At 47.2% G+C, this 17,606-nt stretch overlaps 1 protein-coding gene across 2 annotated transcripts in view; it reads right to left on the reverse strand.

The window, feature by feature from the left end:
- The window catches only part of GLS (glutaminase), a 618,398-nt gene that overhangs the window by 439,692 nt on the left and 161,100 nt on the right, over positions 1-17,606 (reverse strand). For both annotated transcript variants that reach the window (XM_069733841.1, XM_069733840.1), the window contains exon 6: positions 2,444-2,607. In XM_069733841.1, coding sequence (XP_069589942.1) covers positions 2,444-2,607 — 164 coding nt within the window. The remainder of the gene's footprint in view (positions 1-2,443; positions 2,608-17,606) is intronic.

Raw genomic sequence — 17,606 nt, forward strand, 5'->3', positions numbered from 1 at the left:
TAGGCCGGAGTCACACTACAGCGAGATACGGCCGAGTCTCGCTGGTTAAAACCAAGCTCTGGCACCGGCACTCCAGAGCGGAGCGTGTGGCTCCATGTATTGCTATGCGGCCGCACGCTCCGCTCTGGAGTGCCGGTGTCAGAGCTTGGTTTTAACCTGCGAGACTCGGCCGTATCTCGCTGTGTGTGATCCTGGCCTTAGAGGAACCCACGGCTGCTGTTTTTCGCAAAAGGTTAGAGAGGGAAGAGTTCTTATAATTTCTCAGCTTTTGCATCGCCTGGCCTTTTCTAACGATGAGAGTGAACAACCCATAATAATAACAGCCTAATGAAGGTCTGAAACCTTGGTCAAAAATCTCCAAGGGTGCCCAAACTTTTGCGGGGTAAATGGCACATGTGCTGCTGATAACAGGATACTGTTTGGGGAAAGAATGATCTATTAGTGATTGTTTTGTGCCCATCTGAATACATTCAGATCCCTTACTAATATATATATATAGCGAATACACCAGAACTCAAGATGTTATGCTTACACATTGCTGGAGATCAATTCTGCTGGACATACATTATTGTTCTGAAAACCCCTTTATAGTAGAACAATGACCAGTATAAAGCATGAATGAATCTCTGCACTAATAGTATAAGAAAAGACAAGTAATTAATGGCAATGCCAAACACCAAGGACAATTGCTTAAAGACAATGCCACAAATCAAAGAAAATGGCTTAAAGGCAACGACATACACCAAAGACATCTGCTTAAAGACAATGCCATAGTAGCAGTCATTGATCACTATGGTTTGAATTGAGAGTCACTGTGCTACTATTTAGTTCACTACTTCAGTAATCTATTGCTCTGTATTACATTTGATTATATCTAGAGATGGGCGAACCCGAACAGTAAAGTTTGACGTCCCCATACAGAACCTACTGCTCGGGCACGGACACCGCACACGGACTTCAACAGGAAATCCGTGTTACTGTTCGGGTTTGGCTGCGCGAACATCGGGTGTTTGTCATGCTCATGGCCGGGCAGCAAACAGCTTCTGATAGACGGTGAAATCATCCCCACCGGTCAAAGAGCTGCGGTTCCCACGCTTCCAAAAGACAGCGTGAGCTTGCGGCTGTGATCGGAGGTATAAAGTTTATCTCCAGTCACTGGTGTCAGTGGATGGGACAACGCTAATAACAGCGAGAGCAGGAGCGTCTGTTGGGTGTATTTAGTAGCCGGCTCCTGTGCTGTAAATAAATATTTAAAACAAATTATTTAAATTATTTAAAAAAGTGTGAGGACCCCTCTATTCTTGCTAACCAGCCTTGCTGAAGCCAACAGCTGAGAGTTGCAGCCCCAAGCTGTGAGTTTTGTCTGGCTGGTTGTCAAAAATACAGGGGAACTCACACCGTGTTTTTGTCTCTGGTGCACATTTATAGCCATTCAAATTCTTTTTTAAACCTTTGAACTTTAAAGGTTAGCATTATTGTTGGGCAGCACAGTGGCGCAGTCGATAGCACAGCAGCCCTGCAGCGCTGGAGTCCTGGGTTCAAATCCCACCAAGGACAACATCTGCAAAGAGTTTGTATGTTCTCTCCGTGTTTGCGTGGGTTTCCTCCGGGCACTCTGGTTTCCTCCCACATTCCAAAGACATACTGATAGGGAATTTAGATTGTGAGCCCCATCGGGGACAGAGATGATAATGTGTTCAAACTGTAAAGCGCTGCGGAATGTGTTAGCGCTATATAAAAATAAAGATTATTATTATTATTGAAGATAGCTGACATATTGCCAAACCCCATAGTCTCTGCTTTTAACCCTAATCCCCATTTATAAAAATTGTTTAGGGCTAAAATTTCGCAACAGTGAGTAAGCCTACATTTTGAACATCACCAATTTTAAGCAATCTTTTGAACACTGATTTGTTCATATTGGGGAGAAAAAACTACATTTATATGACCCAAAAGAATTACTAAATATCTACCATACTTTATGTGTCACCTGGCTTATGGGTGAGGTCCTAACGTCACAGAACTTTACACTCAACTAGATGGAATATATATTTCCTTCAACCATAAAAGTTTTGCTAAAAAGTGATTATTTTTTAAAGGAAATGATGATTCCCCAATAGTGATAAGGTGTTATCTGAGCATGCTGATTGCTAACAGAGTGTCTTCGGAGTGCTCGAATAATATGTTCGAGTTTCAGCGGCTGAGTGTCTCATGGCTGTTAAGACAACTGCAACAAATACAATCAGTGCATGTGTTGCGGATGTCAAACAGCCACAAGACACGCAGCCGAGGGGACTTCAATATATATTTGGAGCGCACCAAAGACACGTGGTTAGCACCAGAGCATCCTCAGATAACACCTTATCCAAGCACATTCGCTCATCACTATTCCAATTTTCCTGAAAATGTTAATATTTTACTAAAACAAAAAAACATAACTTACCATCTTCATTCAAAAACAATTTATTGAATCTTAAACCACTAGGTTCTTTTCCAACATATCTGTGCACCAACTCTGTGCTGAGATCATTAACGGCAATTGCATACTTCAGAGGCTTGACACATGACTGAAGGCAAAACGGGACTTTGGTGTCACCAACAGAATGCCTATAAAGGGAGAAGAGCACAATAAGTAACAGAATGCCTATAAAGGGAGAAGAGCACAATAAGTAACAGAATGCCTATAAAGGGAGAAGAGCACAATAAGTAACAGAATGCCTATAAAGGGAGAAGAGCACAATAAGTAACAGAATGCCTATAAAGGGAGAAGAGCACAATAAGTAACAGAATGCCTATAAAGGGAGAACAGCACAATAAGTAATAGAATGCCTATAAAGGGAGAAGAGCACAATAAGTAACAGAATGCCTATAAAGGGAGAAGAGCACAATAAGTAACAGAATGCCTATAAAGGGAGAAGAGCAAAGTAAGCAACAGAATGCCTATAAAGGGAGAAGAGCACAAGAAGTAACAGAATGCCTATAAAGGGAGAAGAGCGCAAGTAGTAACAGAATGCCTATAAAGGGAGAAGAGCGCAAGAAGTAACAGAATGCCTATAAAGGGAGAAGAGCGCAAGAAGTAACAGAATGCCTTTAAAGGGTGAAGAGCGCAAGAAGTAACAGAATGCCTATAAAGGGAGAAGAGCGCAAGAAGTAACAGAATGCCTATAAAGGGAGAAGAGCGCAAGAAGTAACAGAATGTCTATAAAGGGAGAAGAGCACAAGCAGTAACAGAATGCCTATAAAGGGAGAAGAGCACAAGAAGTAACAGAATGCCTATAAAGGGAGAAGAGCGCAAGAAGTAACAGAATGCCTATAAAGGGAGAAGAGAATAATAAGTAACAGAATGCCTATAAAGGGAGAAGAGCGTAATAAGTAACAGAATGCCTACAAAGGGAGAAGAGCACAAGTAGTAACAGAACGCCTATAAAGGGAGAAGAGCGCAAGAAGTAACAGAATGCCTATAAAGGGAGAAGAGCGCAAGAAGTAACAGAATGCCAATAAAGGGAGAAGAGCAAAATAAGTAACAATACTTTACATGCTGCCTTAAAGGGAAACTGTCACCAGAAACAAACACTAATAACCTGCAGATATGGAGTTAATCTGCAGGTCAATAGCGTTACTAACCTGCCCGACACCCGCACTTTGCCGAACGCAGCAGGGAGGAAATTAAATTTTTTTCTCCCCAGCAGCTTTCCGGTTTCAGTCATGGGGTCAGCATTGGCGTGGTTTCATTCACCGCTCAGAGAATACATAGCGATGGCTGTAACTGCGCACCCGGCACTGACAGACGGCTATAATGCTGAGGGAGCTGCTGCTCTGTATTTTCAGAGCGATGACTGAATACCGAATATTGGCGGGGAGAATTAAGTTAATTTTCTTCCTTCAGTGCTCGGCTAAGTGCGGGTGCTGGGCAGCATAATAACGCTATTAGCCTGCAGATTAAACCTATTTCTGCATGTTAACAGCGTTTTTTCTGGTGACAGGTCCCCTTTAAAATACACAGTGTAGTGCAGCGCTTACTGAGTGTGTTGGGGGACATTCACTTTGCTGGTCGCTGGGACACTCAGGGTTAAAAGGGATCCATTTGGTTTATTAGTAAACAGCATAAACCGCTCCCTGGGATCCAAGTAGTATGCAGCCGCAAGTACATTGCCTGTTAAACATTCAGCTCTATATAAAAACACAGTCTCTTACTGACCCCAGTCAGCATAACACGGATTCCCGTCCATTACCTGTTGGTGCCGGCCACACAGGTTCCCGGATGCCTCTTATCCTCAGAGGTATCCCATAAACACAGTCTCTCACTGACCCTGGTCAGTATCACTCACGGTTATCAGACCGTCCACTCCGGAGGTATTTTACAGACCTCCTTCCTCTGGCTAAAGGTACCTTCACACTGAGCAACTTTACAACGAGAACGACAGCGATCCGTCAAGTTGCAGCGTCCTGGATAGCGATCTCGTTGTGTTTGACACGCAGCAGCGATCAGGATCCCGCTGTGACATCGCTGGTCGGAGCTAGAAGTCCAGAACTTTATTTCGTCGTCAGGTCGGCGTGTATCGTCATGTTTGACAGCAAAAGCAACGACGCCAGCAATGTTTTTACATGGAGCTAACAACCAGTGAGAACGATAAGTGAGTCGCCGTTACGTCACTGGATCGCTCCTGCATCGTTCTGGAGTTGCCGTGTTTGACGTCTCTAAGGCTTCTTTCACACTAGCGTCGGAATCTCCCCGTCGCAATGCGTCGGGGAGAGATTCCGACGCTAGCGTTTGCTGCATTGCACAATGGAGGCAGCGGATGCATTTTTCCGGCGCATCTGCTGCCCCATTGTAAGGTGCGGGGAGGTGGGGGCGGAAAAAGCGGTCCGTCGGGAGAAAAAAACGTTACATGTAGGTTTTTTTTCTCCCGACGGTCCGCCAAAGCACGACGCAAATGCGTCGTCAATAGAAGTGTATGGGGAAAAAACGCATCCTGCAAGCACTTTTGCAGGATGCGTTTTTTCTGCAAAACGACGCATTGTGACAGATTTAAAAAAACGCTAGTGTGAAAGTACCCTAAGCGACCTAAACAGCGACGCTGCAGCGATCGGCTCGTTGTCTATATCGCTGCAGCGTCGCTTAGTGTAACGGTACCTTTAGACTAGCCGATACTCCTTCCCCAGGTTGTGCGATGTCCAGCAAACAGGTTTGGTCTGGAACCACACGCGCAGGAAGACGACTTCTTCACTGCTTACAGACCACTGTGTAGTGTCCAGCCTGGACACATGGAAATCTGTCCACACTGACAGACTCCCACACTCTCCACCCATGTGCCAAACACACCTCCATTACATAGCTGTAACCACACCTAGGTACCTATCACATGATAGTCAGGTGATCGTGACATCACCGCAGGTCCTCAAACACACAACCACACACAGGCTTCATTTTGGGTGTTCAGACACACCCCCTTGGGTGGGTATGTAGCTAACTGGACCTTCCCAGCTCTCCAAGTCACCTGGAAGCCTCCCAATGTAAAGCAAATCCATCAGCAGTATATCTGCTGAGCAAAACACGCCCAGGCTTCCATCACAGGGCCACCCACCTCTGTGATACATAACGGCTATTCATCACACTGGTCATTGTCTCACCACCACAGTTACGCCTCCAAGCAGGGCCGTATTTGCCACTAGGCATGTGAGGGCACGTGCCTAGGGCGGCGACATTGCGGGGGGCGGCACCTGAGCAAGGTGGTTTTTTTTATTTTTTTATTTTTTATAAGTCCCGGGTCAAAAACGCGACCGACGGCCCCGCCCCCCAGCCCCCCCCACCTCCAAGTCTCCGAGTCCAACCCACCCTCCTTGAAGACGATACTCACCTGCTCCAGCGATGCCTGGTCTCAGCGTCTGTAGCGCGTCCTGAGTGAGCGGTCATGTGGTACCGCTAATTAAGGTCATGAATATGCGCATATTCATGACCTTAATTAGCGGTACCACATGACCGCTCACTCAGGAACAAGGCGCTGCGGCGGGACAGAGCCGGAGGGATGTCGGCGCGGCGTGTGGGACAGGCAGCTGACAGGTGAGTATGAGGGACGGGGGGCGGGGGGAGGATGGTAAGCCACCCGCGCCATGCAAGATGGCCCGGGAGAAGGAGCGGGGGAGGGGGTGGAGAGATGAGCCATTTATAGGGAGGGAGGGAGGGGGGAGAATTATGAGCCATCAGCCATGCATACGGGGGGGGGGGATTATGAGCCATCAGCCATGCATACGGGGGGGGGGATTATGAGCCATCAGCCATGCATACAGTGGGGGGGGGGATTATGAGCCATCAGCCATGCATACAGGGGGGGGGAATTATGAGCCATCAGCCATGCATTCGGGGGGGTGAAATTATGAGCCATTCATACAGGAGGAGGGGGGGGATATGAGCCATGCGTACAGGAGGAGGGGGGATATGAGCCATGGCCATTAAACAATATGGAGCATCATGTGCGGTCATTATACAATATGGAGCATCATGTGGGGCCATTATACAATATGGAGCATCATGTGGGGCCATTATACAGTATGGAGCATCATGTATGGCCATTATACAGCATGGAGCATCATGTGCGGTCATTATACAATATGGAGCATCATGTGGGGCCATTATACAGTATGGAGCATCATGTATGGCCATTATACAGTATGGAGCATCATGTGCGGTCATTATACAATATGGAGCATCATGTGGGGCCATTATACAGTATGGAGCATCATGTATGGCCATTATACAGTATGGAGCATCATGTGCGGTCATTATACAATATGGAGCATCATGTGGGGCCATTATACAGTATGGAGCATCATGTATGGCCATTACACAGTATGGAGCATCATGTGCGGTCATTATACAATATGGAGCATCATGTGAGGTCATTATACAGTATGGAGCATCATGTGGGGCCATTATAAAGTATGGAGCATCATGTATGGCCATTACACAGTATTGAGCAACATGTGAAGTCATTATACAGTATGGAGCATCATGTGCAGTCATTATACAGTATTGAGCATCATGTGAGGTCATTATACAGTATGGAGCATCATGTGCAGTCATTATACAATATGGAGCATCATGTGGGGCCATTATAAAGTATGGAGCATCATGTGAGGTATGGAGCATCATGTGGGGCCATTATAAAGTATGGAGCATCATGTGCGGCCATTATACAGTATTGAGCATCATGTGAGGTCATTATACAGTATTGAGCATCATGTGAGGTCATTATACAGTATGGAGCATCATGTGCGGTCATTATACAGTATTGAGCATCATGTGAGGTCATTATACAGTATTGAGCATCATGTGTGGCCATTATACAGTATGGAGCATCATGTGTGGCCATTATACAGTATGGAGCATCATGTAGGGCCATTATACAGTATGTGGAGCACTGCGTAGCCATTATACAGTATGGAGCACTGCGTGGCCATATTTTTTTGGTTTTAATTATTGTATATGAAACAGTGTGATCAGCAGTGCTGAATGAGTGTGGTTGGGACTTGGATATGGGTGTGATTAGTTGTGAAATGGGTGTGGCCAGAGGCGTGGCCTAAAATTTGCAGTGGCGCACTACGTGCGCCGCAACCTTTACACCTTTTTCCCTTCTTCAAAAGTTGGGAGGTATGGTATAGCATTTCCCAGATCACAGCAAGTACCGCAAATCCCATAGGGAATGAATGAAACCAAACGCAATGTTGCCGTAAGTGATCCGTTACATGGCAGATGCAGAAAAACTGCCCGATCTGCTGCAAAAGGCGACTTTCACAACAGCGATTCTTGCCAAAGTCACTGTGGATAGTGTCATACTCACCAATGGGGGAGGCAGCACTAAAAGTGCCTAGGGCAGCAGAAACTCTAAATACGGCCCTGCCTCCAAGCGTATCCTGAGGAGCCCATACAGCACCCCCTAGCTGTAACAGCGGTCACTGCCTCACAATAGAAAGAAACTGTAGTGCGGCGGGGTCCTCACTGTGCAGTGAAGAAGCAGTCACCCAGGAGAGTTCAAAGTAAACGTGGGTTTAAAAGGAACCAGTCACCCCCAAAATTGAAGGTGAGCTAAGCCCCCCGGTATCAGGGACTTATCTACAGCATTCTTTAATGCTGTAGATAAGCCCCTGATGTATCCTGAAAGATGAGAAAAAGAGGTTATGTTATTCTCACCCAGGGGTGGTCCCGCTGCGGTTCAGATCCGATGGGCATCGCGGTCCGGTCCAGGGCCTCCCATCTTCTTAAGATGATGTGCTCTTCTTGTCTTCACGCTGCGGCTCCGGCGCAGGCGTACTGCACTGCGCAGGCGCCGGGCTTCTCTGACCTTTCCTGGCGCTTGAGCACTGCAGTACTTTGCTCTGCCCTCAACAGGGCAGGCAAGGTATTCCTGCGCCGGATCCGCAGTGTGAAGACAAGAAGAGTATGTAATCGTAAGAAGATGGGAGGCCCTGGACCGGACCGCGACGTCCATCAGACCAGAACCGCAGCGGGATCGCCCCTGGATGAGTATAATCTAACCTCTTTTTCTCATCTTTCAGGTGACATCGGGGGCATATCTACAGCATTACAGAATACTGTAGATAAGCCCCTGATGCCTATGGGCTTAGCTCACCTTCAATTTTGGGGGTGACAGGTTCCCTTTAATGTCCAAAACTTGTAAAGAAAACAAACGGTATCCTCCACATTGCAGCCGGGAAACAAGACAGTCCGTAAATGTGGCCTGTTGCTGAGGGCGATTGCACAACTGTATAATGCTGCGGGGTGCCAGGAGTTCGCTCTGCTTGGTGTTGTGTTCCCTCCCACAGGCTGAGCTTTTGCAGAGCTGTCTTCTCTGCACCTTGCAAACTCCACACTGACACACCCAAACCCTATACTGCAGGGTTTTTAATTGGAATCTTAGGCCATGGGCCACTTGTAAGAACCGGCTTGGAGGAAGTGGAACGCCCCACTACCATCCTGTAGTCCCCTTCAAAAATAAAAGCCCTTAATGGGTTTTCCTGAATATTGCCTTGGTCAAATAGCTTGATCAGGTCAATACTTACTTTTACTTTGCCTTGTGACTCACAGGCGTCCTGCTGTGAGCACAAGGCACTCCAGTGGGTCTAATAGGTCTCTGTCCGCATCCTAGGGAATACATATCGACCCTCGCATATGATCCCCCTCACTGCCTCACAGAAACATAGATTGGTCTTGCCATTAAAAAGCACAAATCAATTTTAATGCCAATAATGTAAAAATCCTGCAAAGATCCAAAATTCCAGGGATTAATGGGTTTGACTGAATGGTTTGATAACCATAAGATAGTTGCGTATCAATCAATCAATCAGTGATTCATTGTCATCCTTACACACTGAACAAGAAACCACTGGGTAAAACTGACATGGAGAAGGAGTTAGGGATCCTAGTTAATGAAACTTTCCTGGAGCAGTCAGTGCCAGATAGCGGCTGCCATGGCAAACAGGATCATGTGGTGCATTAAAAGAGGTCTGGATACACATTACGAGAGCATTATACTGCCTCTGTACAAATCCCTGGTTAGACCACACATGGAGTACTGTGTACAGTTTTGGGCACCAGTGCTCAGGAAGGATATAATGGAACTAGAGCGAGTACAAAGGAGGGCATCAAAATTAATAAAGAGGATGGGGGAACTACAATACCCAGAGAGATTAGCAAAATTAGGATTATTTATTCTAGAAAAAAGACAAACTAAGGGGCCATCTAATAACCATGTATCATATCTATAATATAACGCTGGGAGCGTCACTCTGTCCGAAGCCTTTATAGACTGCGCAGGCGCAAGCGCCGGCGCAGTCTGGCCCCCACACAGTGACGCTCCCAGGAGATCGCGGTATGCGTAAGCACTGAACGCATACCGCGATCTCCACCGGAGTCAGGGACCGTGGACGTGCCAGGAGGGAGGGTAAGTATATTCACCTGTCCTCCGTTCCAGCGCTGCGTGCGGCTCCGTCTTCCGGCTCCTCTGCTGTGACAGAGTCCAGTCACAGGCAGAGGAGCCGGAGTGTGTGTTCAAGAAAATGGCGCCGGAAAGCGCGGACTGCGCAGGCGCCGATTCCTGCTGCCGGAATCGGCGCCTGCGCAGTCCGCGCTTTCCGGCGCCATTTTCTTGAACACACACTCTGGCTCCACTGCAGGTGTGTCTTCAAGAAAATGGCGCCGGAGAGCGCGGATTGCGCAGGCGCCGATTCCTGCTGCCGGAATCGGCGACTGCGCAGTCCGCGCTTTCCGGCACCATTTTCTTGAAGACACACTCCGGCTCCACTGCAGGTGTGTCTTCAAGAAAATGGCGCCGGAGAGCGCGGACTGCGCAGGCGCCGATTCCTGCTGCCGGAATCGGCGACTGCGCAGTCCGCGCTTTCCGGCACCATTTTCTTGAAGACACACTCCGGCTCCACTGCAGGTGTGTCTTCAAGAAAATGGCGCCGGAGAGCGCGGACTGCGCAGGCGCCGATTCCTGCTGCCGGAATCGGCGACTGCGCAGTCCGCGCTTTCCGGCACCATTTTCTTGAAGACACACTCCGGCTCCACTGCAGGTGTGTCTTCAAGAAAATGGCGCCGGAGAGTGCGGACTGCGCAGGCACCGATTCCTGCTGCCGGAATCAGCGCCTGCGCAGTCCGCGCTTTCCGGCGCCATTTTCTTGAAGACACACCTGCAGTGGAGCCGGACGATAGGTGAGTATGGTTTTTTTTTTTATATATGGCAGCAGCATACGGGGGCATATAATACAATAGTGGCGCAGGATGGGAGCAGCACATGACAGAACGGGCGCAGGAAGGCAGCAGCGCATGACAGAACGGGCGCAGGATGGCAGCAGCGCATGACAGAACGGGCGCAGGATGGCAGCAGCGCATGACAGAACGGGCGCAGGATGGCAGCAGCGCATGACAGAACGGGCGCAGGATGGCAGCAGCGCATGACAGAACGGGCGCAGGATGGCAGCAGCGCATGACAGAACGGGCGCGGGATGGCAGCAGCGCATGACAGAACGGGCGCGGGATGGCAGCAGCTCATGACAGAACGGGCGCGGGATGGCAGCAGCACATGACAGAACGGGCGCTGGATGGCAGCAGCACATGACAGAACGGGCGCAGGATGGCAGCAGCACATGACAGAACGGGCGCAGGATGGCAGCAGCACATGACAGAACGGGCGCAGGATGGCAGCAGCACATGACAGAACGGGCGCAGGATGGCAGCAGCACATGACAGAACGGGCGCAGGATGGCAGCAGCACATGACAGAACGGGCGCAGGATGGCAGCAGCACATGACAGAACGGGCGCAGGATGGCAGCAGCACATGACAGAACGGGCGCAGGATGGCAGCAGCGCATGACATAACGGGCGCAGGATGGCAGCAGGATGGGAGCAGCACATGACAGAACGGGCGCAGGATGGCAGCAGCACATGACAGAACGGGCGCAGGATGGCAGCAGCACATGACAGAACGGGCGCAGGATGGCAGCAGCACATGACAGAACGGGCGCAGGATGGCAGCAGCACATGACAGAACGGGCGCAGGATGGCAGCAGCACATGATGGAGACCATATACCAATATAAATGCTCGCCACCCGGGCGTAGAACGGGTTCAATAGCTAGTAAGTATATAAGGGGACAATACAAATCTCTCTCCAAGGATCAGTTTATACCAAGGAAGGTGATGGTCACAATGGAGCATTCTCTGCATCTGGAGGAGAGAAGGTTTTTCCACCAACAAAGATTCTTTACTGTTAGGGCAGTGAGAATCTGGAATTCCTTGCCTGAGGTGGTGATGATGGCGAACTCAGTAGAGGGGTTCAAGAGAGGCCTGGATGTCTTCCTGGAGAATAACAATATTGTATCTAACAGTTATTAAGTTCTTTAGAAGGACGTAGATCTGGGGATTTAGCATGACGGAATATAGGCTGAACTGGATGGACAAATGCCTTTTTTTGGCCTTGCTAACCATCTTACTTCATCTTTTCAGTCACGAATCATTCAGTATATTTTTGAAGTTAGGCATACCCGCAGGATTGCAGGTGACTGCTATGACTAGACCGTATCAAATCCCGCGCTGACACCGGGTGTACAGCCGCATCTTCATGTCAGATGCGCACGTGCCAGAGCCGATCTGAGTTAGGGGCTACATGATGTGTGAGCGCACGCTATGCACGACACTGTGTCCCCCTCCACTCCAGCGCATGCGCACATCTGACATGAAGCTGGGGCTGTACACACAGTGTCAGTGCACAGGCCCAGGGGATTTGCTATGTGGATGCCATGACGTCAGCCAGTCACAGCAATGAAATGCAATCCTTTGGGCATGCATAAATTCACAAGTACACTGACTGATCCGTGACTGAAAAGATAAAATCGCCACTACCATGACTGAAAGAAAAGGAGGGAATCCTCTAGTGATATAAAGTGTTTTTTAAACCCAATACTTGGAGCTTTTCTTTCACAAAAACATGTTAGTGATCCATATTGCTTCACTAACACCAAACCAGGGCCAGTGAAACAGCTAAAAACGAGGTGACAGGTTACCTTTAAAGAGTTTACATTATGAGCATCCATAGAAAATCCCAAAATTTAGTCTATGTTTTCTTTTGGTGTACTTAAAAAGTCTCTAAAACACGAAGGAATGTGAGACCTATAATATAATACTGCATATATTATACAAATATAAACCAGAAAAAGGTGTACAGGCATCCGATAAAAACAAGCAACATTAGGCACTGTCCCAGATGTTATCCCTAATAAATGTTTCTACCTCTCAGCAGTGTTACCACCATAATACAAGATATGGTGCCCCCTTTCCTCCTCGTCGCACCCCTAAGATCCTGAAAGACCCTCACCTTTAAGGTATGTGCGCACACGTTGCGGATTCTCTGCAGATCCGCAGCGTTTTTTGCAGTGCAGAAACGCTGCAGATCCGCAATTGATTTACAGTACAATGTAAATCAATGAGAAAAAAAAATGCTGTGCACACTTTGCGGAAAATCCGCTGTGGAAACGCTGCGGTTTAAAAGAAGTAGCATGTCACTTTTTTGTGAATCTGCAGCATTTTTGGACCCATTCCATTATAGAAAACCGCAGGGGTAAAAAACGTAGCAAATCCGCAAGAAAACCGCAGCAAAAATGCACAAAAGACGCTGCGGAACCGCACAAAAAACACGACAAATCCCCAGGTGCGTTTTCTGCCCGGAGAGGCAGAATCCGCACCAGAAATTCCTAAGCCTAATCCGCAACGTGTACGCATAGCCTTACAGTTAAACCAAATTCAAAAATCATTAAAAAAATCCTTAAAAAAATACATACTTATATGTACGGTATATTGCATGCTTCACATGCATCCTATACTATTATCAGATAATTTGCAAACATACTAATCTGACAATAAACATGGGCACTTTATCAATGTGCTGTCCCTCCTAGTGTAGAGAGTTATCATTATGCTGGACATAGGGCCGGATTGGCCATCTGGCAATTCTGGCAAATGCCAGATGGGCCTCTCCTTCACTCCAGTCACTAAATTTGTTCTATTTAGATTCCTGCTCTTTGCAGGGGTTAACTCCAGTGGTGACCTGACCTATCCACATTCAGTACATGAAAGAGGGGATGACACTGATGCAACCAGTCAGCTTAATCAGACTTAGTGACTCAGCCGGCCCAGCAACAGCAGCCATGGCACAGACAGAAGAGCAGTGTGGTGAAAATTCTGCTCAGGTGAGGGCTGCAGATTATATCCCTCCCACATTCAGTCCTGTGATTAGAGCTTCTGGGAGGGTGAAACAGTCAAATACCACATCATGATAAGACAAATACTTAAAGGGGTTTCCGACTAACAAACGTTCATTTTATTCACTAGATACCACAGCTCCTGGGCAGTGGAGGAAGAAGAGTATACAGACATTACAGAAAGGGATCACAGCTGATTCTTTCTGGAAGGTAAAACATTTCCCTGCCTGTTTTTTAGCAATGTTTTAACTCAAAAAAAGAATTATTTGTGATCCCATGATGTAATGTCTGTATACTCTATTGCTTCCTCCCCTGCCCAGGAGCTGTGGTGTGACCAGACCATGTTCTTGCACAGTCAGGCACAGCTATTATTATTATTATTATGCATTTTTATAGCGCCATTTATTGCATGGCGCTTTACATGTGAGTACGGGGCAAATATAGACAAATACATTAAACATGAGCAGATAACAAGGCACACGGGTACATAAGGAGGGAGGACCCTGCCTGCGAGGGCTCACAGTCTGCAGGGGATGGGTGATGAAACACTAGGATAGGGTAGCCATTACACAATACAAAGCAAATTGTCTCTTCAGAGAGGAAGAGGACTAGAACTCTAGTGCCATCTAGTGGAAATAGCAATCCTTAACAGTCAGGGTATGTGCACACGTTGCAGATTTGCCTGCGGATTTTTCTGCACTAAATCCGCAGGTCTTGGCAGAAAAAGCAGGTGCATTTTTGATGTGGTTTTTGATGCGGTTTTGTATGCGTTTTTGAAAGCTAAATAAAGATGTATTGAACAAAAAAAAGATTTGTGATGTCATGTCTTGTCCAACCTCCTCTTTTACATTTGTCCAACCCACATTCCATTACACACATAGACAGACAGACAGAAGGAATGAGATAGATGTAGATAGATATATGGATAGTTAGGCGAGTTTTGAAAAAAACGGATCTGTTTTTTTTTGTCGCCGGATCAGTTTTTTTTCTCACAGCTGTATTAGCGACCAGATTGCGCCAGATGGCCACATGTTTCATCTGTTTTTTGCCGGATCCGTAAAAAAAAAAATGATTCCGGCGGACAGAGAAAACGTAAAGAGGAAAGTTTTTTCTGTCTGGTGAAAAAACGCACAGCGACGGATCCGGCAAAAAATGTATGAAACAGATGTGAAATTATGAATCCGGCCTCCGAATCCGGTTTTTCATGAATTTTTTCCATTGAAATCATGCACATTTTCCGTTCTCTCTCTCTAAAAAACGGATCAGTTGCATCAGTTTTTCACTATTTGCAACGGATCCATTTTTCCACAAATTCACCGGATCCTGCCTGACGGAAAATAACTGATGTGTGAAAGTAGCCTACAGTTAGGTCCATATATATTTGAACAGAGACAACATGTTTCTAATTTTGGTTATAGACATTACCACAATGAATTTTAAACAAAACAATTCAGATGCAGTTGAAGATCAGACTTTCAGCTTTAATTTAAGGGTATCCACATTAAAATTGGATGAAGGGTTTAGGAGTTTCAGCTCCTTAATATGTGCCATCCTGTTTTTAAAGGGACCAAAAGTAATTGGACAATTGCCTCCAAGGCTATTTCATGGACAGGTGTGGGCAATCCCTTCGTTATGTCATTCTCAATTAAGCAGATAAAAGGCCTGGAGTTGATTTGAGGTGTGATGCTTGCATTTGGAAGGTTTTGCTGTGAAGTAAACATGCGGTCAAAGGAGCTCTCCATGCAGGTGAAACAAGCCATCCTTAAAGGGAGGGTGCCGTGATTTTAGTTTTTGTATTAATAATTATTGATTATATAATCAATTATTTTTAATACAAAAGTAAATGTAGTACTTTAATACTTTTTTATTTATTCATTTTTACTTTAGCCACTGGAGGCCGCCATTTTCATTAGTGTGGGTGTAAGTGTCTGGGCACGACACTTGCACACCTCACTTACGGCAGCCATGGGCATAGGAGCCAACAGTCGGGCTCCGACCGCTTCTCCTGCCTCTCAGCTGTGACTTGGGCACGCCCCCTGGGCTGCTACGTCACAGCTGTGAGAGGAGATCACGGCCATTTTGTTTTTTTCCTCTGTCATCGCACACACAGCTCAGTGTGTGCGATCATAGCAGGAGCTGCCAGGGAGAAGCTGCTGCTGGGAAGAGAGGTTCGGGGTGAGTATCTGCAGCCAGGAGCTGTGATTGCAGCCTGTACTTAGTATTACAGCACAGGCTGCAATCACTGCTCACTGCCGACCTGTTCAGAGCAGAGCAGGGAGATCGTCACACTGCTCTGCCCTGAACATGACTCAGCACTTCCTGGAAGAGGACTGAAGGTAAGTACAGAGTTTTTATTTTCTTATGCATCTACCACTGCTACCTGCCCCTATATACCACTGCTACCTGTCCCTATATACCACTGCTACCAGCCCTTATATACCACTGCTACCAGCCCTTATATACCACTGCTACCTGCCCTTATATACCACTGCTACCTGTCCCTATATACCACTGCTACCTGCCCCTATATACCACTGCTACCTGCCTCTATATACCACTGCTACCAGTCCTTATATACCACTGCTACCTGCTCCTATATACCACTGCTACCTGTCCCTATATACCACTGCTACCTGCCTCTATATACCACTGCTACCAGTCCTTATATACCACTGCTACCTGCTCCTATATACCACTGCTACCTGCTCCTATATACCACTGCTACCTGCTCCTATATACCACTGCTACCTGCTTCTATATACCACTGCTACTAGCCCCTATATACCACTGCTACTAGCCCCTATATACCACTGCTACCAGCCACTATATACCACTGCTACTAGCCCCTATATACCACTGCTACCAGCCCTTATATACCACTGCTACCTGTCCCTATATACCACTGCTACCAGTCCTTATATACCACTGCTACCTGCCCCTATATACCACTGCTACCTGCTCCTATATACCACTGCTACCTGCTCCTATATACCACTACCTGTCCCTATATACCACTGCTACCAGCCCTTATATACCACTGCTACCTGCCCCTATATACCACTGCTACCTGCTCCTATATACCACTGCTACCTGCCCCTATATACCACTGCTACCTGTCCCTATATACCACTGCTACCAGCCCTTATATACCACTGCTACCTGCCCCTATATACCACTGCTACCTGCTCCTATATACCACTGCTACCTGTCCCTATATACCACTGCTACCTGCCCCTATATACCACTGCTACCTGCTCCTATATACCACTGCTACCTGTCCCTATATACCACTGCTACCTGTCCCTATATACCACTGCTACCTGCCTCTATATACCACTGCTACCAGTCCTTATATACAACTGCTACCTGCTCCTATATACCACTGCTACCTGTCCCTATATACCACTGCTACCTGCCTCTATATACCACTGCTACCAGTCCTTATATACCACTGCTACCTGCTCCTATATACCACTGCTACCTGCTCCTATATACCACTGCTACCTGCTCCTATATACCACTGCTACCTGCTCCTATATACCACTGCTACCTGCTTCTATATACCACTGCTACTAGCCCCTATATACCACTGCTACTAGCCCCTATATACCACTGCTACCAGCCACTATATACCACTGCTACTAGCCCCTATATACCACTGCTACCAGCCCTTATATACCACTGCTACCTGTCCCTATATACCACTGCTACCAGTCCTTATATACCACTGCTACCTGCCCCTATATACCACTGCTACCTGCTCCTATATACCACTACCTGTCCCTATATACCACTGCTACCAGCCCTTATATACCACTGCTACCTGCCCCTATATACCACTGCTACCTGCTCCT

This window comes from Ranitomeya imitator, chromosome 7 (assembly GCF_032444005.1).
Source record: "Ranitomeya imitator isolate aRanImi1 chromosome 7, aRanImi1.pri, whole genome shotgun sequence".
Lineage (NCBI taxonomy): Eukaryota > Metazoa > Chordata > Amphibia > Anura > Dendrobatidae > Ranitomeya > Ranitomeya imitator.